The sequence below is a fragment of the Rhineura floridana genome, chromosome 1 (assembly GCF_030035675.1).
Source record: "Rhineura floridana isolate rRhiFlo1 chromosome 1, rRhiFlo1.hap2, whole genome shotgun sequence".
Lineage (NCBI taxonomy): Eukaryota > Metazoa > Chordata > Lepidosauria > Squamata > Rhineuridae > Rhineura > Rhineura floridana.
The window spans coordinates 97318481-97345403 of NC_084480.1; the positions used below are offsets into that span (position 1 = coordinate 97318481).

At 38.7% G+C, this 26923-nt stretch overlaps 2 protein-coding genes across 6 annotated transcripts; one reads left to right on the plus strand and one right to left on the minus strand.

Moving 5' to 3' along the window:
- Positions 1-204: 204 nt before the first annotated feature.
- Positions 205-4422, minus strand: RMI1 (RecQ mediated genome instability 1). Of its 2 annotated transcripts, none has more exons than XM_061626855.1 (2): positions 4343-4422; positions 205-2573 (listed from the first exon to the last, which is right to left on the minus strand). In XM_061626855.1, the coding sequence occupies exon 2, from the start codon at positions 2568-2570 to the stop codon at positions 822-824; it is 1749 nt and encodes a 582-aa protein (XP_061482839.1). In that variant the 5' UTR covers positions 2571-2573; positions 4343-4422; the 3' UTR covers positions 205-821. The 2 variants fall into 2 exon arrangements, with proteins under 2 accessions (XP_061482839.1, XP_061482847.1); XM_061626863.1 differs by having other exon boundaries at positions 205-2604; positions 4343-4368.
- A 72-nt stretch (positions 4423-4494) lies between these two features.
- On the plus strand, positions 4495-21542 carry HNRNPK (heterogeneous nuclear ribonucleoprotein K). Of its 4 annotated transcripts, none has more exons than XM_061626885.1 (16): positions 4495-4620; positions 6742-6806; positions 6909-6989; positions 7934-8031; positions 8664-8720; positions 10098-10141; positions 10999-11071; positions 12170-12283; positions 14706-14834; positions 15059-15360; positions 15727-15781; positions 18275-18325; positions 19613-19634; positions 19714-19796; positions 20121-20290; positions 21020-21542. In XM_061626885.1, exons 3-16 carry the CDS (start codon positions 6941-6943, stop codon positions 21051-21053), a joined length of 1281 nt encoding a protein of 426 aa, XP_061482869.1. In that variant the 5' UTR covers positions 4495-4620; positions 6742-6806; positions 6909-6940; the 3' UTR covers positions 21054-21542. The 4 variants fall into 4 exon arrangements, with proteins under 4 accessions (XP_061482869.1, XP_061482860.1, XP_061482890.1 ...); XM_061626876.1 differs by lacking the exon at positions 4495-4620 and adding an exon at positions 4864-4971; XM_061626906.1 differs by lacking the exon at positions 4495-4620 and adding an exon at positions 4864-4971 and having other exon boundaries at positions 21080-21542.
- The last annotated feature ends 5381 nt before the right edge of the window (positions 21543-26923 follow it).

Here is a 26923-nt window from a genome sequence, read left to right on the forward strand (position 1 = left end):
TACTGTCAGTTAAAATATTTTCAAACATTTTCTAATCTAGACTACATCTAGCACAGGCACTATCAGAAATTAATTTAAATATTGAATCTCTTTGTGAAGAGCTTTTTTTTTTTAAGTCCACATAGAGAGACATTAAAAATAAGTAAATGAACAAGCCAGCTTCGTTGCCTTTTGTATTTTTGAGCTTCAAAAATTGATCCACTCTGTTTATGAACAGTTTTATTTTAGATTTTTCAAAATGGGTAAGATAAAAATGTCATGATACACAAATACCTTAAACATAACAGAAAAATATATTTTGACTTGCTCATTCCAACTGTTTATGCATTGCTTTGTTTACAGTCTTAGAAATGAGGTCCATTAGTATTGGATTTATTTCCAAACCTTGGGTTGTATACAACACTGTTGCTTCGACGATAGTAAGGCTCCCATCAGCAGAAAAGGATAAAAGCAATTTTCAGCTATTCCCTCCCTCCTTGCAGCCCCCATCTTCAAATCCATTCTAGAGGTTGGGGGATCCCTCCAGGGCAGATTTAGGATAAATGTGGGGGCATCACTGAAAATGGCTTCTCTACATGTTACCATTGGCAGCAACACCCAGTTTTCCTGATATTTTGAGGAAGTATTTTAAAAAACAGAATACACACCTTTGATAGAACAGACAAGTATTTTGGGTATAGAAAAGACAAACTAAATAAAATATGTCACAGTATTAAAATATTTCCCCATACTCTCCCACTGATTGTTTTTTAAATTTAAACAGCAGCAAACGGCATCTGACCACATAAACAAACATCTGTTGCCAAGTAACAATCAAATGTTTATTTAAATGTAATTATATTTAGGCGTCTATTTAAATGATTAAAATCATCTGCATTAATGTCTTGCAAAACTATTATTGTTGCCTTTGCCTGAGAGGGGTTAAATTCAATAGACATCAAACAACAGAGGTCTATTAGTTCTCGTTGGCAGTTCTGTAAACCCTCCTTAAGTTTTGGGTATAGGGCAGGCTCTTTCCTTAGTTGTTTCATTTCAGGTACTGAAAACCCAATCAAGCTTGTTAGAATCTCATCAGCAAAATCAACTTCTAGATAAGCTGTGCCATCGGATATTTTTGCTGATACACTCCAGAAACCACCACGGTTTGTGAGATTTCCAGTAAGGGTTACTATAAATGCTTTAACTTTCAGAGTGGTAATATCCTTCGGCTTGTTATTTAATAAAACAGATAAATATGTAAAGGGAAGCATATCCAAACCAGCTTTGTGGCGCTTATTCTGTATTCTACAAGTCTGTATATGCTGAGGACACTGGTCAAGTTCTACATTAATGTTGGATAGTCTATTGTTAGAAATATTGGAGAACTTTTCATTGCTTTTACTATCTCTCTTTTGTATGACCTTATTTTCCATACAGTCATCCAAGTTCTGTGTCCTTTGCACAGTAGGTTTCATAAAAAAATCTCCTATGCTTTCTTTAGATGTATCATATATCTCTTTTTCATCAGATTTCTCTTCTCTCATAAGCTGCTTATTTATGCTTGTACTTCTGTTCAGAATCTGTATCTGTTCTTGCTGGATATTTTCTTCCAAAAGTAAATCATCATCGAATGGAAATTCGTCAAAATTTCCTATGTTTTCCACAACTGGAACATTTTGTTCTTCATTTCCTGCCATGAATGTTGCAGGGCCTTGCCGCAAGCAGCTTTCAGTGGCGGGAAGAGAATATGTGTTAGAATTTAAGCTGGTACTTCTGCTACAATATCCACTTTCAAGAGATGCCTCATTTATCATTAATTCATCATTTTCCCTAAGACTTGCCAGAAGCTCTTCATCAGAAGGGCCTAGGACTTGGCCCACTTCATCAACAGGTCTTGAAATCTCACATTCTCCAGTATTTGATCTGACAGCATTAGGATTGTTGTCTTCTTCTTCTCCAATTAACCTAGCAAGAACTCTTTCCTCGGTGTATTCCTCTACAAGGCTATCCACTTCACCTCCCAACAATCTCACATTTTCTGGTTTAAGCAAAAGAACCCCTAACCGATATGCAACTTTCCCCTGAATCATAACCTTTGTTCCTGGAGGGAGACTGCTATGGAGAATAGGAACAGAGTGGTATTCCATGCCTTGAATGTGATGTATGCCATCAGTCAGTTGCAGCATCAGCATTCGAGTAGGCTTTGCCTCCCAGGATCTCAAAGCTCCCTGCGTATTAGCAGTTATTTCCTCATTTACAGTATTTTTCTTTCTTAACTTTTGCAGCTGGGAATAGGCAGGCTGACTCACATCAACAAGGGAATCAATCTGTATGGAATAAAAGCCATTCAATTCTCCCTTTGGATCATTTGAAATGCAGTCAGGCAGAACAGAGTATTCAAGATCTCTGAGATCTGTAAGAAGCCATTGCTCAAAAACTTGCTTGTTAATAGAAGCCTGAGCCAAATGGCCACTGCAATTTTCTTGTTGAATCCAGTCAATACAAGCATCTAGCCATGGTGCTGGAACCTTCACATGCCATGTAGATGAAAGCCAGGTTTCCACTCTTACTGCCAGACCTGATGCAGCCATTTTCTTTTGAAATAAAGAAAAAAATATGAATGCCCTGGAATAAAACAAAGTTATCTGACTTAACCATAAAGATTTACTAAACATCTGATTAAATAAACTACTGGCCCTGGAAGCTTATGCAGATAACCAGCTGATCTCTAAATGCTTACATATTTAACCTAAATTTAACTAATAACAGTCCATCTGGTAAACTGGCCCAGTAGCCTGCCAGTCACCTGTCCATCTAGGGAAAGTAGCAGTTGCCTGTATGTCAGCACCTAAGTGGCAAATAGTATTTCCCATCCCCTACTACTGTCATGTCATTTGTTACATTTAAAGGTGTAGGAAAATATAGCACAGTACTGTATTATGATAGCCAAAGGCCCTCTCTTCCCCCCAATTCATTAATGCCAGATTAGAAGTGTCTTACAGCTCAGTCCTATGTATGCAGAATTTACTCCCATGCATACCTGAGGGCAGAACAATATCCCTCCAACACCAGATGCTAATGTTTTTAACCCCTTTTTAAAAAGGTTTCTAAATGTTTTTAAAGCTGTTTTGTCTTAATGTATTTTAAGATTTGTTTTTATGATGTTTTAAAGTGTTTTTAGTGCCTTGTTTGCCACCCTGGGCTCCTGCTGGGAGGAAGGACGGGATACAAATTAATTAAATAAATAATAATAATGCCAGACAAGAAAGATACTAGGCTGGCCCCTGCCATAATGCAGCACTGCAGAAGAACAGAGGAGGCACGAAAAAGAAAGGGATGGCAAGCAAGTGGCAAGATAAGCAGGATGTAGGAAACTATCCAAATACATGCAGACATATCCTAATTATATTTTGAAGTCCACCTGAGCCTAAGGGTTTCAGCCTTTTCAGCAGAATTGTGGTAAGCATGAGAGAGTCAGTCTACAAGGCATTTTCTCTGAAATAGATACAGTAACTTCAGTGAGACCAGCACAAGATGAACAGTTCATGAATGTCAGAGTCACCACGTGCACTCATGAAACTCATATACAAATAATTTCACCATGGCATGGAAATAATGAGTAAAATAAATTTTGAAGAGAATCAAAACAGTAATGGCAAGTATTCCTAATTACCCTTTTAAATATGCTTATCCCTTTTCCCTAAAAAGTTTTAAAAGTGTAAAAATAGTCAAAATGATGAACACTACAACTTTAGGACAAAGTCAAATTTTGTCAAATTCCAAAATCCTTCTTAGCAGTCGGGTTCCTTACTTTTTAAAAAATCTGCCTTTGCATCAGTGCCTTCAACAGTAGCCTGAAATGCAGAAATTAACCATGTGAAGTAAAAGTTGTCCTTTCGTTTTGCAGGCAGTCGGTGCACCACAAATCACCAGGCAAACTAAGCTAGGGGATCTTGTGTGTGAGTTGGGGGTGGGGGTCTAATTACTTTTATTAACTTTTTTGCAAGACTAGATTAATGTTACGGGAGGGGGTTGGCAGTCGACAAGACCTCTATTGACCAAAAGTTCAGCCCGAAACCAGATTACCCACACCCAGAAGCCTCCATAAACAGATTAAGGCTACAATCCTGAAACACACCTAAGGAGCAAGCCTACTTCTGAGTAAACAAGCATGAGATTGTGCCACACATCACTGTTTTTCATATTTTATAAGCATTTTTAAAGGTTATTGTATATGGTTGCCCCCCCCCCCGGATTCTGTACTGTCCAAGAGGATAGGAAATAAGAAATTTAAGAATATCCCTTCTTCTGCCATCTCTATAATTTGGAGAATGCGCCTTCCCAGCCCCTTCCCGCGACATACGTGATAAACGTCCAGCTCCCGTCCCGCTACCACGCAAATCTCCAAACCCTTTGCCCTCCCCCTTTTGTTTTAAGCGCCAAAGCTCGCGAGAAGTCAGCCCCATCAACTACAGATCAGGAAGACAAAACAGAGTTTGCGCCAACGCCATTTTATTTTTCTATCTATCCCTCACACATACGACTCAGGTAGATTTCGTTCTCCTTGAACCTCTTCACGCAGTTTTTCTAATCATAACGATTCGGATAGTTCGCTGTTGTTCTTTTTAAAAATAAATAAATGTAAGTATCACATAGTAACAGAACAAAACGGGGGAGAAAGGAAATAAACAAGGGATAGAGAGACAGAGGACTGGAGGAATACTAGCATGTTTTTAGTCCCTCGCTTTCATTAGCCTAGAGCCGTGTTTGCGGCGTTGGCGCCTCAGCTACCGCCACGGAAGGCGGGACTCGGAAACACAGCGTCCCAACTACAGAAGGACGGCTCTGGCAACCAATAGGGGTGTGGCCGCACGGCCGAAGAACCAATAAGCGGGTGGCTGTGGCGTGTGTGAGTGCGCATGCGCACTGCTGCTTTCAGCTCTTTCTCTCGCACTGTTAGAAACGGATACGGTGGAGCTAGTGCGCTGCGTGGTAAGGAACTGAGAGGGGCTTTCCTTGAGGGTTTCCATTCGCTGTTATTCTTCTGGTGTCTGTGGAAGCAGATCTCTATATGCTTGGTCCTCACCGTCGGTCCCCTCAGAATGTTTTGGGTGCGGGGTTGCGTATAAGGGGCGAATAGGGTCGTCATGGGGAGGGGGGACAGACAAGCGCGGCGAAGGAAGAACCGTTTCGGTGGTTGTTCTTCGTTCGGCTGCCCACTGCCCGCCATGGTCGTGGGGTGCACATCCGCAGGGGGAGGAAAAAATGCAAGAAAACAAAGCTGTCTGGTTTGTAGCAGTTGCTGCAGAAATCATGGCGGCCGGTTTGTGAGGAGTGGGTGGAGAGGGAGTGAGGCGTTTCTTTTCCTTGTTGGGCCTGTTGTTCCTGATAGAGTCCCGCTCCTCGTCCCGGCGCTGAGTGTGGCCTTTTCCCCCCTTGTCAAATGGGGAAGGGAGACAGACGCCAGGCCTCTTTTGTGTGTCACTTGGAGCGGGCGGAGGGGCCCGTTTCTTGGAGCCGCCGCGTGGCGTTAGTCCTTCCGCTCCCGGCTCCTCCTAGCATCTCGTGGTCGCCATTACAGCCGAAACTGCTGTTGAGAGCCGCCATTTTTAGTCCCGTTGCTTTCCAGTAAAAGCAAGTCAAGATTATGCAATTATAAAGATAGGATCTTCCTTCTCAACTGACGCCGGCCTTTTTTTTAACGGCAGGTAATTAGAGTTGTTAACGTTAAACTGGGCCCGCCTGATAACTGAAGAGGCTGGCTCTTGTATTGTAGATCCCCGTGTCGGCAGCGCAAGGGGAAAGGAGAACTAGAGGTCCTTTTTGTTGCAACGGAGAAAGAAATTATAACCGAGGGCTTGGCATTTGTGATACCATTCCCCCTCCACGTACAACTGATGTTCTTACATAGTGATCTTGTTTGGAACTAACTACCTGGCACAATAGTTCCTCCCCTCCTCTGTTGTTAACAACACCGTTTAACCGTTTTCATGGAACAGTGATCTCAGATCCTGAAATCTGTTTGAATCCTGCGATTATGTGTGTTGGGATTTGTACTGTTTTGATCAATATAAGTAGTTGCACCAAACACAAAGACAAAAAAGTTTACTGATAGCTTTATTTCCACAAATAAGACCACTTCATCTTTCCTATTGATTACTGCTATTTATCTCATTTATCAAACTGTTTAACATACAGTTGTTACCATGCATCTCTTGCAAAACTGTAAAAATTGATTCAGTACATCTCGTTTTGATGTAGTCACTCTTGGTTTATATTAAGTTGAATTCACTCTAGCTTTGCTTCGAGATGCAAAGAAAATAGTTCAATTTCTTAATTAGAATGTTAACTAAAGGTGTTCTCTGTGGCAGAATTTTTAATCGAATTAGGTGCTTAGGGAACTAATCGGATTTGAGGAGTAATTTGTAGAAATTGCTTTAGTTTTAAAAACCAGAGAACTTGGCTTTCATTAAAAAAAGTTTGAGTATTTTTTCTAGTTCAAGTAAATAAGAAATACTTTCAGATTAAAGTCAGTATTTGATATGAGATGCTATTCATGACTGGGCTTCACCTCTAGACCTGCAGTGATGACTTGAACATAGTATGTGATACAATTCTTCAAAGACATTGAGTTCAGAGAAAAGATAGGTACTGTTGGGTATACATATGAGAAATACTTGCTTGTTTGATTTTTACCCTATATTCTGGAATGCTAAATTGTTAATGAACAAGACCTAAATAGCTGTATGTTGCTTTTCATAGGCTGTCTGGTCTGTGATCCCGCCCAGAACGTTTTAAGATTTGTTTGGTGAAGCTATATAATATTGGTAAGTGCTGGAAACCAAATGGCACTCACGGTCCTTCGTTTCTGTAGTAAGTTGCAGAATTAGTTTGCTGTTTTTGTGTAAGCACTTAAGTATTTTTATTAGTTGACAGGTTGTATCTACAAGTCTAAAAAATAATGGAGACCGAACAGCAAGAAGAGACCTTTACTAATACAGAAACTAATGGTAAGCATTCTTGTATGTAATCTAAAATTGCAGCTCTTTTGGCTACTATAGTGACTGCATGGAGTGCTTTTAAATGAATAAACATTTTATTTACAATATGCACTATAGCCACCCTCTGGAAAGGAATATTTTTATTACCCAGGTTAGTGTGTGTATGTTTCATAAAACCCTAAATTAAGTGCTGCAACAACGTCCTATTCATTGATCATTTTGACATGTGATTCTCTTTATTTTAAAGCATTTCCCCATAAATTTCTGAAGACATTTGCATCACTCAGGAGTATATGATAATATATGTGGACCAAATATTTTTCCAGTGTGCATTCTTAAAATGTTTGTATAAATGATAAAAGAGGTTAGTAGACTTAGGCAGCAATCCAGTATCCTCTTACCTGAGAGTACGTCCTATTGAACCCACTTGAGCTTACTTCTGAGTGGACATGTATTGATTGCAGCCTAAGAATTGTAACTTGAAAATTTGCTATTTTTGCATCCCATAACTATAACTGGAACTCTGAAGATGGCCCCAATTTAAGCAATTTGAGGGGTTGGATGCAAATTGGAATTGTTACTGTTATTTTAAATAAAAAGCTAGCTTCATGAACAGTGGGGAAGTGGCTGTGTAAGGATTTGTAGTGTGCTTTTTTGTCAGCTTTCAGTAGTAGTGGACAGTAAGATCTTTATATCTCTTCTGTTCCAGCCATTGCTTAAATATTATTAATTAAAGCTGAACATACTGCTGAAAATATGGATCTGCTAAAGTTACTTTATTGATGTCATTTGGATGGTGATAATTTGTACTTAATTAGTCTTGGCTCAAGCTGTCAATAAAATTGAAAGCCCCACTTTTAAAGGGCCCATTAAAACATGTAATAAAAGTACAGATGCTCTACTACTTGGAGAAACTGTACGTTGTTAATCTTTTTTATTCTATAAAATACTAGGCAAACGTCCAGCTGAAGATATTGAAGAAGAACAGGCCTTCAAAAGATCTAGGAACACCGATGAGATGGTGGAACTACGCATTCTGCTTCAGAGCAAAGTATGTTTGCTATGTACTCAATAACTTTTCAAATTATGTGCATTGTATTTTGTTGAAATAATTTGAGTGTCCATATCTAATAATCTGTTTAAGCATACCAGGGATTATGTGACAGAACAAATTTCTGTTTTGGAGAAACAACAGAATGCTTCTGCCATGTGAGACGAGATGACCAGTTTTCAGGAATAACCTGGCAGTTAGTTTTTTGGAAATATTGTATGTCTGCTTTTCTGAATTTTGGGAAACTTATGTGGAGTTTCTTTGTAGGGTTGAAAACTGATTTTTAGTTAAAACATCACAGTTAAACTTGTATTCTGTTAAAATATTTATTTATTTATTAAATTTATATCTCGCTGTTCTTCCCAGAAGGAGTCCATGTTAAGAGAATTATGAATCTGAGCAATATCTAACATAAGTGTTTGAACATAGCTTTTATCAAGAAACCAAAGTCAGATCATGTTTGACTTGGAAGGCTCTTCTGTTTTGAAATAACTTACAAATCCTGCGTTAGTACTCACTTTTTAAAATCTACAAGAGGTTTATAACAAGGGCATTGATACCCATGCCCCACTCCAGTTTTATTTATTTCTTACTGGATCTGTGAAAACTAATTCAATTTATAACTCTTTTAGAATGCTGGAGCAGTGATTGGCAAAGGTGGCAAAAATATTAAGGCACTTCGTACAGATGTGAGTATTTACAAGTTAAACACTGATTATATTGCATAACACAGCATTTAAGGCAGTTTATGTGCATTTTTAGCTACTGTGAAAATTTTATATAGGTATCTAGGACAAGCCACTTGTATTGATTTTTTTAAACGAAAGCTTTTAAATGTCAGGATATTCCACTCATAATTAAAACATAGAATAATTCATGTGGAAAGATTCCTGTCCTTTACTTTACAAAGCATTACACCATAAACTGTGTATTTTATTGCCCCAATATTGGAAAGCTTAAACTTCCTATTAAAATAATTCAGATCTGGAAAACATTTGATGACTGTTCTTTATTCAGCGATAGAATTACCTTTGTTTAAACAGTCTTACCTCTTTGAGAGAGAAATGTTCAGACTGGCATGATTTTATGTACAGGAACAGCAGTTTAGATGCATTCTAACCTGGAAGAAATTTTCAGTGAGCATCACTTTAAATATGCTTACTTTTTTTTATAGTGGGTTGACTCTTGTGAATAGACACGTTCAGTATTAACGTTTCATAGTTCAGTACTCTGCCTTGTTAAAGTTTGAACTATGAACTAAGTTTCATAGTTCAGTACTATGCTTTGTTAAAAGCAATTTCTTTATTGTGTGTAGTCTTCAGTTTTTAAAGTAATAATGGTACTTAATGAAATATTTGGCACGATATCATTTCACACTGTGTTTGATATTTTCATTATATTGTAAAATAAACTGCAGAATGTTTTAACTGTCAACTTTGGTTACTAGATCCGAGGTACAAGTAAGAACTTGGGTAGTAATCACTTGTGCATTAACTGACCTTTCTGAAGCTAGTGTGCTTAAAAATTCTCCTACTTAAATCGAGATTTCATACATATAATTCCTGGATTAGTGGCTTTCCCCATTTTCCCAGGATTTCAGTAATCTGAATCTACAGATTTTGTGTCTACCCTCATGAGCCAGCCTGCTACTGCAACTTCTAATGTTAAAAGTAGTTTAGGCCAAGTAACTCATTTTACGGTCCATAACTGTTAAGCCACAGTCAATGTAGCTATCCGTTATTGTGTTAGTCTTCAGAACAACGTAAGCTTGTTTCATTGAGAGTAATGAGTATAGTTTGTATTAAATTAAAATTTATTGCTTTTCCCCCTCTTCCCTCTCCTTGTTTTTTTGGCCATATATCTCTCCGTTGCCCATGTACTGGATCGACTTGCCCCTGCGTTGCCCACCATGACGTTGGCCCATCCGCCCCTGAACGCCCATGTGAAAACCCTGGTTGGCTATGCCCAAAAATGTGCTCGTTGCCAAACGGGTGCCTTACTTGACAACTTCTGATTGAATGCCCATGCCCAATGCCAACATCCACGAACGCCAATGACCAATGCAGTACAATGCCAGTGTTTCAGTCCCAGACAGCAGTGGCCCCGAGCGGTATGTCCCAACAGTTTATGCCTCACTGCCTGATTAGAAAGAGAGAAATGTATATTATTACCTGCCTTTTATATAATTAAATAGTATCCCCATAGACGGTGTATTGTTTTTTAAGTTTTCTGTCTTATTTTCCCCATTAAGTCTTTTTTTGTCACTGAACTTTTACGTGAGTTGCCCACCCAGCAGTCCACTAATTTTATTTCAATGGAAGGAGCACAGCTTCAATTGTTATATATTTGCTGCATTATAATCAGATTTTTTCAAAATAGTTTCTCGCTCTGCTCTGTCTTTGTGGCCCACCTTGCTCCCCCAGCATTGCCTGTTCATAATTTTTTCTGATGAAATGCTAACTCCTGGTTCACTCTTCTTCACTTCTCATTTGTGTTGTCTTTTTGTCTTGCATTTGTATTCGTTTTCTTCCAGAGCCCATTAGTAATCTAAATTCTAACTGGTCTCATAACCCTATTCCAAATATAATGTTCTCCACTTGCATATCCCCATGTTTCCTATGAGAAGGTGTGCCAGTTTAACAATGTAATAGCGAGGGTGTCCTAAATTAATTGTGGCGGGGAACATGAGTATTCACTCCTACTTTTCAGTTCTTCGTCAATTTCTTGTCACTTAATCTGACTCCTTCCAAGAAACTCGTTCTCTATCTCCAAAACCTTATTTTAAACTTGTACCATTTATATTATTGAGCATAAACAAAGGTGCATGTGCTGTAACTTCAGTAAACAGGCTTAAGTGGGGAATGTTAACTGTAAGTTGACTTGTAACCCATAAATTATGAATACACATCTTACTTTACCTTTTTCCTATTTTGTTTGTGACACCTGACACTTAATGATATTTGACAGCATACTGAGTATAAGTGCAGATATTGAAACAATTGGAGAAATTTTGAAGAAAATTATCCCTACTTTGGAAGAGGTGAGTGTTCAACATATTCAGGTGTGTGTGTCTGAATGGCAAGCTTTAAATGCTCAGTTTTCTGTAATTAACTTGCCATGTCTTTTTAAAATTTGGAAGTGTGTCCCAGTTGGAGTGTGGGAAAGAGTTATGTGTATCATGCACCAAATAAAATTAAGATTTACAATAGAACCTCACTATAACGCAGGGCGTTGGAGGACAAAGGACATGGCTACATTATAAAGCTTCCATGTTATAATGAAAGCTGGGTTCTATAAACATTTTACTTGGGGGACGTAGTCAAACCAATGGTATATCTGAATCTGCGGTTTAGTGAGTTGCATAGTGAGGTTTTACTGTAATTTTAAATGTACTGAGTCAGGCCATAACCCATTTAGCTCAGTATTGTCTACACTGACTTAAAGCAGTTCTCAACAGTTTCAGAGAAGGGGCTTGCTGAGCACTTCCTGAAGATGCCAGGAATTGAACATGGGACCTTTCATATGCAAAGTATGCACTCTGCCACTCAGCTGTTGTCCTTCCTTTATTATCTCTTGAGTGCATTATGGTGTGACAGTAAGGTTGTTGTATATGTGGCCAGGCTTGGATAGTAGAGGTTATTTGATTTTCCTACATGCTAGACTTTCCTTGACTTAAAAGGAAACCAACTTAATCAGCAATCGGGCTGGGAAACAATCAAGTAAGCAAACTATTTCAGGCTAATTTATGTGCTTGTACTCCCCCTAGTGGGATTTTCTGCTTTGAACATACGATCCTCCCCCCACTACCCTATCACAGCTCTTTTAGAAACTCCTTTTAGTTTTTCAAAAGCAGATGATTGCAACATAGGGAAAATCAGGTCTGATAACTATTGGCTAAGTACTCCTTCAGCAGTTCTTTGACTTATGGCATATGGAAACTATTTTTTGGAGAGCGAAGTCTGGATTTAGTGAGTGATAAATTTTGGAAAATGGAAGTCATAGGAAAAAATATCAGCATGTAATTGCTATTTAATTATATATAAATGATAGGTGTATGGTAACTGTATGGGTACTAATTCAAGCAAACGTTAACTGACTGCTTTTGTCATCTCCACCCCCTTCCCAAATATGTATGTAGTACCAGCATTACAAAGGAAGTGACTTCGACTGTGAGTTAAGGCTGTTGATTCACCAGAGTTTGGCTGGAGGAATTATTGGTGTCAAGGGTGCTAAAATCAAAGAACTCCGAGAGGTAACATAATTTTTGTCTTTTGAAATTAGCATAGTTATCTTAACAGTGTTTCTTGTAATGAGAATGCCTCAACATTAGTAAATTATTAAGCAATACTGGGTTATTAATTTGGAAATATATATGTTCTTTTTAGTAAACGAAAGGGTGGAGAAAATGATCAATTACATTCTTGTGAAGTTTTTTTAGTTTTGGTTACTAAAATTGGCAAGGGTCCCCTCTACAGTATCTGAAGCTGTTTCCCATTGGACAGCTGAAGCAACCAGTGCAAAAGGTTTGTAGGTACTTCATTTTCTGATGGAACTTGTATTCCAAAGATTCTGGGAAAACAATTTCTTAGCAGTACTTCAAAGGTAGTGGCTTCACTATAATTGATACTTGAGGAGTCTCACCAAAACCTGAACCTGTGTAGCTTCAGTAAATGTAAAAATGGAATATAAATTCTATATTTTAGAGTTAAAATAGGAAACCTAATAACTGTAAAAAAAGAAGTGCACAGTGGTATTCTGTTAACCCTTCTTCATTGACTGACTGGGACTGTTTACAAAATAGCTCCTAGAAATTCACTCCTACTTATTAGAGTAAAGGCCATTTGCAGATTAATAAGAATTTGGAGGAATACTTGCTGTGAATCCAACTGTAAACATGGCTTACACAGTTTTAAGAGTCCAGTTGGAAGCTGAATAGGTGGTGGTGATAGCAGCAAATAAAACTTCCACAATTGTGTGTGTACAGTTTTGCCCAGCTGATACTTCATGAGGGTTGAGAGTGTTTTTGCAGCTTGATCCTTTTTCATTGGAAAATTTAGAACCTTCAGGCCCATTGCAGATTCTTTCATCCATTTCTCATTGAGGGTGGACTTTGCTCCATATAATGTTAGAGAGGAAGTAATAAGACCCATATTACAGAAATCCTACCAGGATCCCGATTAATTGAAGACTTAAAGTCCAATTTCCATTTTCCTGCTGTGGTGACTGAGCAATTCCAAGGATTTGAATATGGATTATCTAGACATTTTAATCCATGTTAAGGCCAGGGTTTGGGACTGGGACAGAATATGGGCCTGTTAAGTCTCTAACATTTCCGGGTTTTTAAGAGCATGAAAAATAGTATATTTCTGGATTGCCACCTTGGGAGTTAAGATGTATTACTCTGTAGTGGTTCTTCTCATGTTGCTGGAACATTGAGTTCTGCAGGGGTCTACCCCAACTGCCATATGAAACAGCTGAGAGGGGTCATCCAAAATTTTGGAGTGGATTCATGTTTCTTCTGTTAATCTGAAGCAGCTGTGACAGTATTTCCTTGAATTTCTCTGCATGATGTCAGTAATAAACTGGATGAGGATGACTAAATTGAAAGCCTATCTAGAAAAAAAAGGATGGTGGTGCCCCTGAGGTAGTTAGGATAGGGCATCATGCTACTCTAAAAGAGCAGATAACATAGATTGGGAGTGCTGCTGGAAACCAGACCTCCTATATCAGGTGAAGATTATAACCAGGAGTGTTGTCTATTGGCTTTAGCTAATGTACCAGCTATGACACTTTCTGGAAAAGAGAGGCCTTGTTACTATTGTGCAGGCATTCATAACCTGTGTTTGGAGCACTTTGACAGACAGCTCGGAAACGTCGTGTGGTTGGTTAGAGATGCTAGCCAACAGAAGCCTGTAATGCTAATTTGCAAGAGCTCTTCTGGCTAGAAATTCTATTTATAGACTAATTTGAAGTCCTATATAGCTCATACTCAGATATCAAACAATATGCAGTTACTTTATTATAATGGCTGAATTCATAGAATAATCATTGGAGGGGGTATGTGACATGTGTAGTCCCTCATTTGGGTTGGATGATGAATTCAGTTGTGCTATGTAACATGTGGCCCCTTTCACACTGCATCTGGAGATAATCTAGTTTCTGGATGATGCACTTAATTGAGTTTCGTAAAATGAATGGGACAACTCCTGGTCATCTTCTCAGTTTGTGCCATTTATCTTTTTATTGGGGTGCAGGGGAAATAGGTAGAAGCAGATCAACACCACTTCAGAGTTTGTGAAATTGAAACATGTGAAAGAGTGTCAGATCTACTTTTAAATGGATTTTACAAATTTTCATTTTGAATTTGGGGGAAGGGTATATTTGACTGATAAACTGAAGAATGAGCAGTAAACAGTTCCTATATTGCTTGGTTTAAAAGATGCTGAAAGGAGAGAAGTAGGTGAACCAATAGTGATGTAATTACACAGTTTGTATGTACAAGCCATGAGAATACATTTTGAGAATAGAATGTTCTTGAAGCTTCTCCCCACCATGCTATCAATGTGTGTTGTGTCTGCTTAGCTTAGCCTCTGCTTGTTTATCATACAGATCTCAACAAACTATGTTAAATAGTATTAACCTTTCTTAATTTTTACTTATAACTTCCTTGGCAGAACACTCAGACCACCATTAAGCTTTTCCAAGAATGCTGTCCTCATTCTTCTGATAGAGTGGTGCTAATTGGTGGAAAGCCTGATAGAGTGGTGGAATGCATCAAAATAATATTGGATCTTATATCAGAGGTAATATAATCTAAAAATGGTTTTGTATTTTTTCCTGTGTGTTCTTTCTGTGAAAAGACAGTAGCCTCTATCCAATTGAAATCATAATAAAGTTGCGCTTTTTCTTGAAATAAGTTGTGCATATTTCCTTTAGAATTTGCAGTCTTTTAATAGGTGTTGTGTGTATTAAAATGATTACTGGAAATGTTCAAAATACTAAACTAGTTTTCCTTTTTTCATATTAGTCGCCAATCAAAGGACGTGCACAGCCTTATGATCCAAATTTTTACGATGAAACATATGACTACGGTGGATTTACAATGATGTTCGATGACAGAAGGGGGCGTCCTGTAGGCTTTCCAATGCGTGGCAGAGGGGGCTTTGATCGAATGCCTCCAGGTCGTGGGCGTCCTATGCCTCCACGAAGAGATTATGATGATATGAGCCCTCGTAGAGGACCTCCTCCCCCTCCTCCAGGCCGTGGTGGTAGAGGTGGCAGCAGAGCCCGCAATCTTCCTCTTCCTCCCCCTCCTCCCCCCAGAGGCGGGTAAGTTAACTTTATAAAGGATTCAGGATGCTTTTCATAGAGCAATATTGAGTTAATAGCCGTTTGGACTAAGGTTTGTGTTTGAGGGAGAGCCATGTAGTTAAATAATTGAATAAATGGAATTGGATTTTATGTGAGCTTTACGTGGGGGTGGGATGGATTTATAAAACATGAATTTGTCTGTAGTAAAAGCTACTGATGGCTTTATCTGCAGTACTCACTCAATTTGCTTAGGTATTTGACAGCTGTTTAACTTGGGACTAATTTGAAATGTAAGTGAAATTTCTGATTTATGGGTGAGCTAAGTGAAAAAAATAGAACATAATACAAGTAAACACTCTAAATTACATTATTTGAATTCTTAAGGGACCTTATGTCTTATGACCGAAGGGGCAGACCTGGTGATCGCTATGATGGAATGGTAAGTTTTGTTTAGAATTTGTGGAGAACTCTGAAAATAGTTGTTGAATAATTGGATGTCTTGAAAGCATGATTTTCTGTAGGGCATAAACACCTTTTTCCTTTTTGTAATTCCAATTTTCTTTAAGGAGATGTTCACGAATCTTCAAGTGTTTGGTGATTTTGACAGTCCCGTAGTTAGCTTTTCCATTCATTGGTACTTGAGTTTTCAGAGGAGTAGCAACTGATGTATACATCTAATTTTTTAGTGTGAGCCATTATATAAATGGATGGCTAATAAATATGTTTTAGAAGAATCTAGGAAGTCTGCTATTTCTTAGTTTACATCTAAGGTTGCAAGTAGCTAACTCTAGTTTTGTTGTAATGCCATGAAAATACACAAATAATCCCCCAGAGTATTTGCTTTTATGGGGTATTATTCTCATAACTAACTTTTAGTCTGGTCTTTGAAGATTTAAATTGGGGGGAAATTTACCAGTTGTCATCCAAAGATTTCTAAATTTGAAGAAGCAACCAATTGTGTACTGATGCCATCCATTTTGGAAAATGGAAATGGAATGCCTTCAAGTCAGTCCCTACTTATGAATACCCTATGAATAGGGTTTTTCATGGTAAGTGGTATTGGGAGGGGGTTTACCATTGCCTCCCTCTGAGGCTAGTCCTCCCCAGGAAGCTAGGGCCTGCTCAGCTTGCTACAGCTGCACAAGCCAGCCCCTTCTTTGTCAGCAACTGCCGGCTGGGGGGCAACTGGGCTCTTTGGGACTATGCAGCTTGCCCACAGCTGCACAGGTGGCAGGGCACATAACCCCTGAGCTACTCACTGTGGGGGTGATCTTTAGCTGGCCCTTTACATCCAGGAGACACCAGCGGGGATTTAAACTCACAGACTCTGGACTCCCAGCCAGGCTGTCCTCCCACTGTACTATAACAGCTGCACCATCCATTTTAAGCAGTGTAAAAGTGTATTCAGCTTCAGGGATAGGAGTATGAATCTATATGTGGCTCATTTTCAAAATGAGTAGTAGTCATGGTGAGAAAGAAATGCATTTTGACCAACTGTTACTTAGATTAACATGACTTCTGATATCATTTGCAGAAACTATATCTTAAGAAACAATGAAAAAATAAACACTGAGACAAGCTGTATTTTGCAAGAATATAAACAAGTTGATTTGAGCATTTCTACCAAATATGAGAGTTGCTGCTGCATAAATTAAGCAAACTGATGGGATTTCTTCCTTGGGGTTTAGTTAGCATGTTGGTGGGAGCCATAACTCTACTTCATTCTGCTATGGCCATTAATGATTACTATTGGAATCATGTAGGAGTGTTGATCCATGGTATTTTTGTTCACAGCATGAAGGGAGTATACTGTTGATTCAATGTAGTGTCCTTTTTTTCTTTAAAGAAATATGCGTATTCTACTGCTGCCACTTAACCCTGGGAAAAGTCAGTAGGATGTAATTAAGTAGACAAACATGGGATTGCACTGTAAGTCTCTAACAGAATCCTAAGCATGGCTAAGACATGCGCTCTACCGAATTCAGTAGGTCTTGCAACAAGGAAAACATGAACAGGATTTCAGCCTAATTTAGTATATGCAGAATACTCGTATGCATCCTTTGTCTAAATCAGGATTTACATTTTCCTGGGAAAAATGGGCGGTGGGGAACAACTTTTTGACGTAATTTATATTGCTAAGCAAAGGTTATTTCCAAGGCTTTAAAAACAATCTTTTTATTAACTGAATTTATATAGCTGCCCTAATAAATGACTAAAATACAAATATATCTTTGAATACAGTAAAACTACATAATATAATAATTTTACTATAAATATAGTAAAAACATTAACAAATAAAAACAGACTGAACTTTGACTCAAAACTAAATTGTTTCAGACACTTCTGTCTGTGCATCTCTAGTAACTGCTTGGTACAGTGAACCAAGTCTTTTTTTATTTTAGTTTGTGAGACTGGGGCATTCTAAGAGGATTTATTTAAATGATTTAAAAAGTATGAATATGATGTATGACATAAGGGACAAAATGCAACATTGCATGGGCACACTTCTGCTCACACAGTGGCACTTCCCCTTCTCCCCCTGCAGTCCCTGGTCTGCTCCAGAGTACCCTCATCTCTTTGGAGCAGATGAGGAGGGACTGCAAAGGGAAAGGGAGCAAAGGGAACTTTTGCTTCATGAGATAAAGTCCATTCTACCTATGCATGGCCACCACTGGATTTCACCCATGGTACTTAAGAAGCTATACAAACAAATATGAATAATGCATCTGGACATGTGCCTTAAACTGTCATTAATCAAAAACTTGTTTTGCATATATTTCAACATGTAAACTGGTTTAAGCAGTCTGCCTCAGATCTATATGCTTGCAGGGACATAGCTTTCTGGCTTGCTAATGAGAATAATGTCCCCAAGTGACTTGTTTCAATTGTATTTTTCCTTTGTTCTCCTATTTGTGCTGCGCTTGTCGGCAAGATGATGCAATGTCATGTCAATGCTTGTGATGATATAGAAACGCCAGAAATGGTGAGTACATTATTCCATTATTTCAAAAATGTGCTTTAATAGCTGCTTTTGAAATGTATATACTATTGCCATTTAAGCGTATTTTTGATGGCAGGGGAGAGGCAATAAAGAGCTAGTTTTGTTAGTATGCTGCCACAGCCAAAAGTTGTCATTTGGGTGGTTTGCTGAATTTTAATGATTTTTGGAATAATATCCTGTGTCTTCTATGTAGAATGTTGTACTTGTAATTGATATATTTAGATTTAAGTTTAAATATTTGTTCAGTCAAGGGGGAACAAGTTATTTAATTAAGTAGTAGTACTACAGGAATTCCCACCTATTGTTTGATTTGTAGTGAAGAATGCCTTCTAGTGAACTCCATTGATTCCAGAAATGCTGATAGAACATACCGTTTGCATAGTTAAGTGGTATGGGATGAATGAAACATTAATAGATGTGAAGCAGTGATTGAGTTCAGTATCCTAATTTATTCTGAAATGTAGAAGTTGAGAGTTTCATGTCTGGAAGGTTCAAATACAGTTTTCATTTTTTTCTGTTCTACTTTTACTTTATGTTTTCAGTAGGCCTTACAGTTTCATAAGCGTGTGTGTGTGTGTACACATGCACGTGCATAAACCTCTCGGGGGGGGAAGCTTGCTAGTTTTACAAAAAGACATTATGTCTCATTGGCTTAACGGAGCTGGATTCTTGCATCTCACTAGAATTGAGTATGTTAAAGTGTTGATGGGAATGTAGTTAGTATTTCTGCCCCCCTTTTCTGTCCAAGACAGTCAATATTAAATGCAGTTCAGTGGTAACAGGCTCAACTATTATTGAGGGCTCTATTTAATCAAAAGTTGGTGTTATAAATTCGAAAGTATATCGAGGTTTAGAGGTGAAAGGCCCTGCCTCTTGAGATCCGGAAGGACACTGGGATATATATAATACAGGCATACCCTGCTTTAACTTTCGCAATGGGACTGGAGAGTATACTTTAAGCGAAAATAAACTTTAAGCGAAGCCATTGTCTTCACTTGTACTGCACGCAATCACCACTAGATGGCAGGGGCATCATGCCAATAAAGTGTACGTTACTGCGAAGCGCGAGAACGTTAAGCGGGGTATGAGGACATATGGAGCATGTATAGCGAGGCGATGTTAAGTGGGGTATGCCTGTACTTTGGTTTCATAGAGATCAAATTATGTAAAAAAAAATACATCCAGCTATCTGGAATACTTTTTACATGAATTAGTTTAAACAATTGCTAACATGGAAGCTTAAGACTGTTTTTGTTTTCTTTTTGGTAGTTCGAGGGTGGATCAGGATATGGTAAGCTTTAATGCTTATATATTATACACAATTCACTGTTTAGGTATTAAAAGAGCAAGATGCAAACATTTTAAATCAGACTATTCTTATGCAGGGGGCCGTGGCTCTTACGGTGATCTCGGTGGACCCATCATTACGACACAAGTAACAATACCCAAAGATGTAAGTGTGTGTGTGTGTATATATATATATATATATGTATATAATATATATGTATTTCCTGTAGCAAAAAATGTTTTCAAATAAACCTTGGTACAGTTTGTTAGACCTAGTATTATCTTCAGTTCATATATTAAGTTTGTATTCTGTTTTGAATATGAAAGAAATCAGTTAAAATTTGAATGTGATAGAAATGAGTTAAACTCTACACATGCTTATTGAACATACTAGCCATGAATGCTGCTAAATCATTTGCCGTACCATGTAATGGTATGTTTTATTGAGTTCACTAACTGTTACTAAAGAAACCTCTAACTTTATTTCTAGCTGGCTGGTTCCATTATTGGAAAAGGAGGTCAGAGGATCAAACAGATACGCCATGAATCAGGAGCTTCAATCAAAATTGATGAACCCTTAGAGGGCTCAGAAGATCGGATAATAACTATTACAGGCACACAGGACCAGATTCAAAATGCACAGTATTTACTGCAAAACAGGCAAGTTGCATTCAACTACATTTGTAGGCTAGATGTAGATTATTATTGAACTTCCTCTTTTGTATTGTATGCATTTTTAAAGTGAGCATCTATAAAAATAACTTACGCTGGTAGTTTATACTAACTTCTGCACTTCGTAGTATGCCTTTCTCTTCTGTTTTCCATTCTTACTCAATGAAGACACCCTCAAAACTAATCTTGCTGGAAGTGACCTTAATCAAGCAGTCCTCATTTCTCTGGTGAAAACTGCTGCAAAAAATCTACTTGTAATCTATTACATAGAGCCTGTAGAAAATATAGAAGATTTCAGTGGATGTTGGTTTAGTTCTGTGTGGAAGACTAGTGATTTTGTTGTTTTTAGATAACTAAATCGACAACAAATCGCAGTCTACCATATGGCACAGACCATGCCTCTACAGGACAAGTTGAAAACTATTGGTGCTGTTAATGCAGCATTTCACACCTCACTGGCATTGCTTCCTTTTCTGCCATGTATAACAGCTTTAGATTTTACCTGCTTTATTTCTTTTAACATCAACTGTCTAGAGAGCATCTTGCAATGTGTTACTTGAATTTTTGACCGTAGTTAGCTACTAATTATAAATTGTCAAATTTTAACCAGTATGTATTGTGTAATTTTTATAATTGTTTGAAATGTATTTGTAAATATTGATTCAAGTTGTTTGTTCAACCATTCTAATACATGCCTTTTTTTCTTTTTCCTTATAGTGTGAAGCAGTATGCAGATGTTGAAGGATTCTAATGCAAGATATTTTTTCTTTTTTATAGTGTGAAGCAGTATTCTGGAAAGTTTTTCTAAGACTAGTGAAGAACTGAAGGAGTCCTGCATCTTTTTTTTTTCTTAAATCTGCTTCTGTTTAAAAAGCCAACATTCCTCTGCTTCATAGGTGTTCTGCATTTGAGGTGTAGTGAATTTTTTTGCTGTCACCAGATGTAATGTTTTTAGTTCTTTACATATAGGTGGGTGGGAGTGGGGTGGCTTGCAAAACTAACATTGGTATTTTGAAACAGCAGCAGAGAAGGTGGATTTTATTTTTGTTCTATGTTGGTTGTAAACTGTAATGTTTTTTCTGTCACTTGTGAACCATCTGCTTTATACCTTTTTTGTTTTGAAGGGGGAGAAGCGTACTGGTAGTCCACTTATCCTTGGCATCCATTCAAAGCAGTATGCAGAATGTAATGCTCTTTTGTAAGATGTTTTATGATTTTAAAAATAAATTTAGTGAACCAATTCTTGCAGTCGTTTCTTTATGCATACTTTAATAGCTAAAATACAATACACCCTCTACAGTTTACACCATCAATTGAGCTTGGTTCCCCCCCCCCAATCCCAGAGAAGCAGAACACCCAATTTCAGTGTTTTGGCAGATTTAGGAGTATTGATAATGCACTGACTCCAAACTTTGGTATGTGTGAAGAAACTGAAAAATATTAAATGGTTTTATCTCTTTGTTTCTCCAAATGTATGCCCCTAATTATTGTATTGCAATATGTTGGTTTAAATAAAATCTTGCAAACTTGGTTTGTCACAGAATAGCAATTAACTGTAGAGAATATTGGAAGTTTAGTCATTTCTAGCTCTAGCATTGGCAATCTTACCCATACCCAATTGTAACTTGTTTAAATATGTTTCCATTGTATAAAAACTTGAATGAAAAAATAATTGTATCTCATTGTTTGTTGATTTGCGTAGGAAATGTGTGTGCGGAATCAAAAGAACCTCTGGGTGTTTCCATGTAAAATCTCAGCATTTATATTGATAGCGTACAAGTTTATTTCTCATCTTGAATAAACATTGTAATATTCAGTTGCATGCAACAGATCCAGTTTTCAATATTCATATTCTGATTCTCTGCAGTTCTGAAATACTTTGCTCTTTATGTTCACAATAAATTACAAGACAAATGGAAATCTAATCACCCCTTCTTAACCCTTATTACAGAAGACTACTCCTACTGAGAGGCTATATAAAACATTTCCCAAAGATTCCTCTTGTGAGATGAGTAATAAACAACACTTTCAACGCTTTTTGCAATGACTTTAAATAAAGTATTCTCAGTTGTCTTTGACTGCTGGAACATACCTCAACGTACAAACTGTTTGGCTGGATAGTTGGGTCAAAGTAAAACATTTTAGTATATAAAGTAGTAAGTGGAGAGGAAGCCGTACTGTAGTGGAGTGATTTAGAACAAAGATGGATGGAAGGAAAAAGTCTTGGATTAATTGGGAATGGATATTTGGGTGAACAGACAATGACTGCATTCAGTTCTGGTAATAAAATTAATGGACTCTGAATTCTTTATACTTGTATGCGTTTTGCACCAGGCCCTCCAGTTGTATGGGTTCTTGTAGAAAATAGATCCTGCAATTCTGAAGCCTGCCAACATTGACCAGTGTCCCCCAGTATCTTATGTGAAAGTCACCTTAAGTCTGTCTTTGGACCAGTTTTCATATTTCATGTGTGGATGAAGGATGTCATTCCCTACAAATCTGCCTGTTGAGGGTGGACCCTCCAATTGTCAAAACTGCTTTTAACAAAAAGTGGCTTTTTCGTGGTATTTGTCAAGGTGCTTATTTTATCAGAATGTGGATGGGATATTAAAATATTTTTTTTCACACAAGTTAAAACTTGTTTTAGGAGAAGGGTGGGCAGAAAGGTGGATTGAAATCTACTGGTAGATTGGAATGGTTTGACAACAGTGGTTTTCCCTCCTAAATTGGGCTGCTGAAATCAAGAAAGCTTGGAGGAAAACGTGTGTTAAGAACATAAGAAGAGCCTGCTGGATCAGGCCAGTGGCCCATCTAGTCCAGCATCCTGTTCTCACAGTGGCCAACCAGGTGCCTGGGGGAAGCCCGCAAGCAGGACCCGGGTGCAAGAACACTCTCCCCTCCTGAGGCTTCCGGCAACTGGTTTTCAGAAGCATGCTGCCTCTGACTAGGGTGGCACAGCACAGCCATCATGGCTAGTAGCCATTGATAGCCCTGTCCTCCATGAATTTGTCTAATCTTTTAAAGCCATCCAAGCTGATGGCCATTACTGCATCTTGTGGGAGTAAATTCCATAGTTTATGCGCTGAGTAAAGAAGTACTTCCTTTTGTCTGTCCTAAATCTTCCAACATTCAGCTTCTTTGAATGTCCACGAGTTCTAGTATTATGAGAGAGGGAGAAGAACTTTTCTCTATCCACTTCCTCAATGCCATGCATAATTTTATACACTTCTATCATGTCTCCTCTGACCCGCCTTTTCTCTAAACTAAAAAGCCCCAAATGCTGCAACCTTTCCTCGTAAGGGAGTCGCTCCATCCCCTTGATCATTCTGGTTGCCCTCTGCTGAACCTTTTCCAACTCTATAATATCCTTTTTGAGATGAGGAGACCAGAACTGTACACAGTATTCCAAATGTGGCCGCACCATAGATTTATACAACGGCATTATATCGGCTGTTTTATTTTCAATACCTTTTCTAATTATTGCTAGCATGGAATTTGCCTTTTTCACAGCTGCCGCACACTGGGTCGACATTTTCATCGTGCTGTTCACTACAACCCCGAGGTCTCTCTCCTGGTCGGTCACCGCCAGTTCAGACCCCATGAGCGTATATGTGAAATTCAGATTTTTTGCTCCAATATGCATAATTTTACACTTGTTTATATTGAATTGCATTTGCCATTTTTCCGCCCATTCACTCAGTTTGGAGAGGTCTTTTTGGAGCTCTTTGCAATCCCTTTTTGTTTTAACAACCCTGAACAATTTAGTGTCATCAGCAAACTTGGCCACTTCACTGCTCACTCCTAATTCTAGGTCATTAATGAACAAGTTGAAAAGTACAGGTCCCAATACCGATCTTTGAGGGACTCCACTTTCTACAGCCCTCCATTGGGAGAACTGTCCGTTGATTCCTACTCTCTGCTTTCTGCTTCTTAACCAATTCCTTATCCACAAGAGGACCTCTCCTCTTATTCCATGACTGCTAAGCTTCCTCAGAAGTCTTTGGTGAGGTACCTTGTCAAACGCTTTTTGAAAGTCTAAGTACGCTATGTCCACTGGATCACCTCTATCTATATGCTTGTTGACACTCTCAAAGAATTCTAATAGGTTACTGAGACAGGACTTTCCCTTGCAGAAGCCATGCTGGCTCTGCTTCAGCAAGGCTTGTTCTTCTATGTGCTTAGTTAATCTAGCTTTAATCATACTTTCTACCAGTTTTCCAGGGACAGAAGTTAAGCTAACTGGCCTGTAATTTCCGGGATCCCCTCTGGATCCCTTTTTGAAGATTGGCGTTACATTTGCCACTTTCCAGTCCTCAGGCACGGAGGAGGACCCGAGGGACAAGTTACATATTTTAGTTAGCAGATCAGCAATTTCACCTTTGAGTTCTTTGAGAACTCTCGGGTGGATGCCATCCGGGCCCGGTGATTTGTCAGTTTTTATATTGTCCATTAAGCTTAGAACTTCCTCTCTCGTTACCACTATTTGTCTTAGTTCCTCAGAATCCCTTCCTGCAAATGTTAGTTCAGGTTCAGGGATCTGCCCTATATCTTCCACTGTGAAGACAGATGCAAAGAATTGATTTAGCTTCTCTGCAATCTCCTTATCGTTCTTTAGGACACCTTTGACTCCCTTATCATCCAAGGGTCCCCCTAGATGGTCTCCTGCTTTGAATGTATTTATAGAATTTTTTGTTGTTGGTTTTTATGTTCTTAGCAATGTGCTCCTCAAATTCTTTTTTAGCATCCCTTATTGTCTTCTTGCATTTCTTTTGCCAGAGTTTGTGTTCTTTTTTATTTTCTTCATTCGGACAAGACTTCCATTTTCTGAAGGAAGACTTTTTGCCTCTAAGAGCTTCCTTGGCTTTGCTCGTTAACCATGCTGGCATCTTCTTGGCCCTGGCGGTACCTTTTCTGATCTGCGGTATGCACTCCAGTTGAGCTTCTAATATAGTGTTTTTAAACAACTTCCAAGCATTTTCGAGTGATGTGACCCTCTGGACTTTGTTTTTCAGCTTTCTTTTTACCAATCCCCTCATTTTTGTGAAGTTTCCTCTTTTGAAGTCAAATGTGACCGTGTTGGATTTTCTTGGCAATTGGCCATTTACATGTATGTTTAATTTAATAGCACTGTGGTCACTGCTCCCAATCGGTTCAACAACACTTACATCTCGCACCAGGTCCCGGTCCCCACTGAGGATTAAGTCCAGGGTTGCCGTCCCTCTGGTCGGTTCCATGACCAACTGGTCTAGGGAATAGTCATTTAGAATATCTAGAAACTTTGCTTCTTTATCATGACTGGAACACATATGCAGCCAGTCTATGTCCGGGTAGTTGAAGTCACCCATTACTACCACACTTCCTAGTTTGGATGCTTCCTCAATTTCATATCTCATCTCAAGGTCTCCCTGAGCATTTTGATCACGGGGACGATAGATTGTTCCCAGTATTAAGTCCCTCCTGGGGCATGGTATCACCACTCACAACGATTCTGTGGAGGAGTCCGCCTCTTTTGGGGTTTCGAGCTTGCTGGATTCAATGCCTTCTTTCACGTATAGAGCGACTCCGCCACCAATACGTCCTTCCCTGTCCTTCCGATACAGTTTATATCCAGGGATAACCGTATCCCACTGGTTTTCTCCATTCCACCAGGTCTCGGTTATGCTCACTATATCAATGCTCTTCTCTAAGACCAAGCACTCCAGTTCTCCCATCTTGGTTTGGAGGCTCCTAGCATTAGCGTACAGGCACTTGTAAGCAGTGTCTCTCTTCAAGTGGCTTTGGCACTTGTGGTTAGGCCTGTGGTAATTTTGCTCTTCTGAATTTATATCCTGTGCCCCTGCTCTCACAATGCCTACTTCTAGGCCTACCCCTTTTAAAATTTCATCATTTGTTCAAGTGTGAAAGGAGGTGTGGGGGGAACTCCAGTCCTAGTACTGAAAAACTGTTCAAGTGGCACCTTCCCCCACTCCCAATTTTTTGCTTCCTGAGTTCTGGCTGGTGACCTCGGGATTCTAATTAAAACTAAAATGGATCTAAGCCGACCCACTTCTGCTTTAAGGCAATATTTCTAGTGAAGAAAATGTAACATAGTATTAGGGAATTGTGCAAATGACCTCATATTCGAATGTTCAGTTTTAATTTGTCGTTTTGGGGTCTCGACAAAAAAATTGCCTACTACCTGACCATGCAACCTCAGGTTTTGGAAAGTTCACAGAGGAGTGAGAGATGCTTCACTTTTTCAGGAGAGAAGCTGTTAATTCAAGTATACAAGTGAACCTTATAGCGTAAAACGGACTTGCAACACCCATAAGAGCGTTTTGTTGCGTCCGCTTAAAAGTGGGTTTATAGACCCCAGTAGGTTCCCTGATAAATCTGTCCATACGTGTTTGCTACTGCCTACTTTCTGTAGTGCTCCCACCTTCAGTTTTTCCTTGACCAGAGCAGGCTTCCCTTGGGCAGTAAACGGGAGAAACATCCCCTTCGAAGTATTTTTCTGATTCCAGGAAGAGTAATAATAATCGCCTTGGGAATTCACTGGTCCATAGATAATTTCAAAAGATGCAGACGATTGCAATTGCAGTGACCTCGAGTTCCGACTGCAATGATTTTTTTTAAAAGCAC

Bases quoted from the DNA above. Each gene is read 5' to 3' on its own strand.
- RMI1 (XM_061626855.1), bottom strand. From the start codon at position 2,570: ATGGCTGCATCAGGTCTGGCAGTAAGAGTGGAAACCTGGCTTTCATCT.
- HNRNPK (XM_061626885.1), top strand. From the start codon at position 6,941: ATGGAGACCGAACAGCAAGAAGAGACCTTTACTAATACAGAAACTAAT. The intron at 8,721-10,097 runs GTGAGTATTTAC...TGACCAATGCAG, and splicing joins TTAAGGCACTTCGTACAGAT to TACAATGCCAGTGTTTCAGT. The intron at 19,797-20,120 runs GTAAGTGTGTGT...CTTTATTTCTAG, and splicing joins AAGTAACAATACCCAAAGAT to CTGGCTGGTTCCATTATTGG.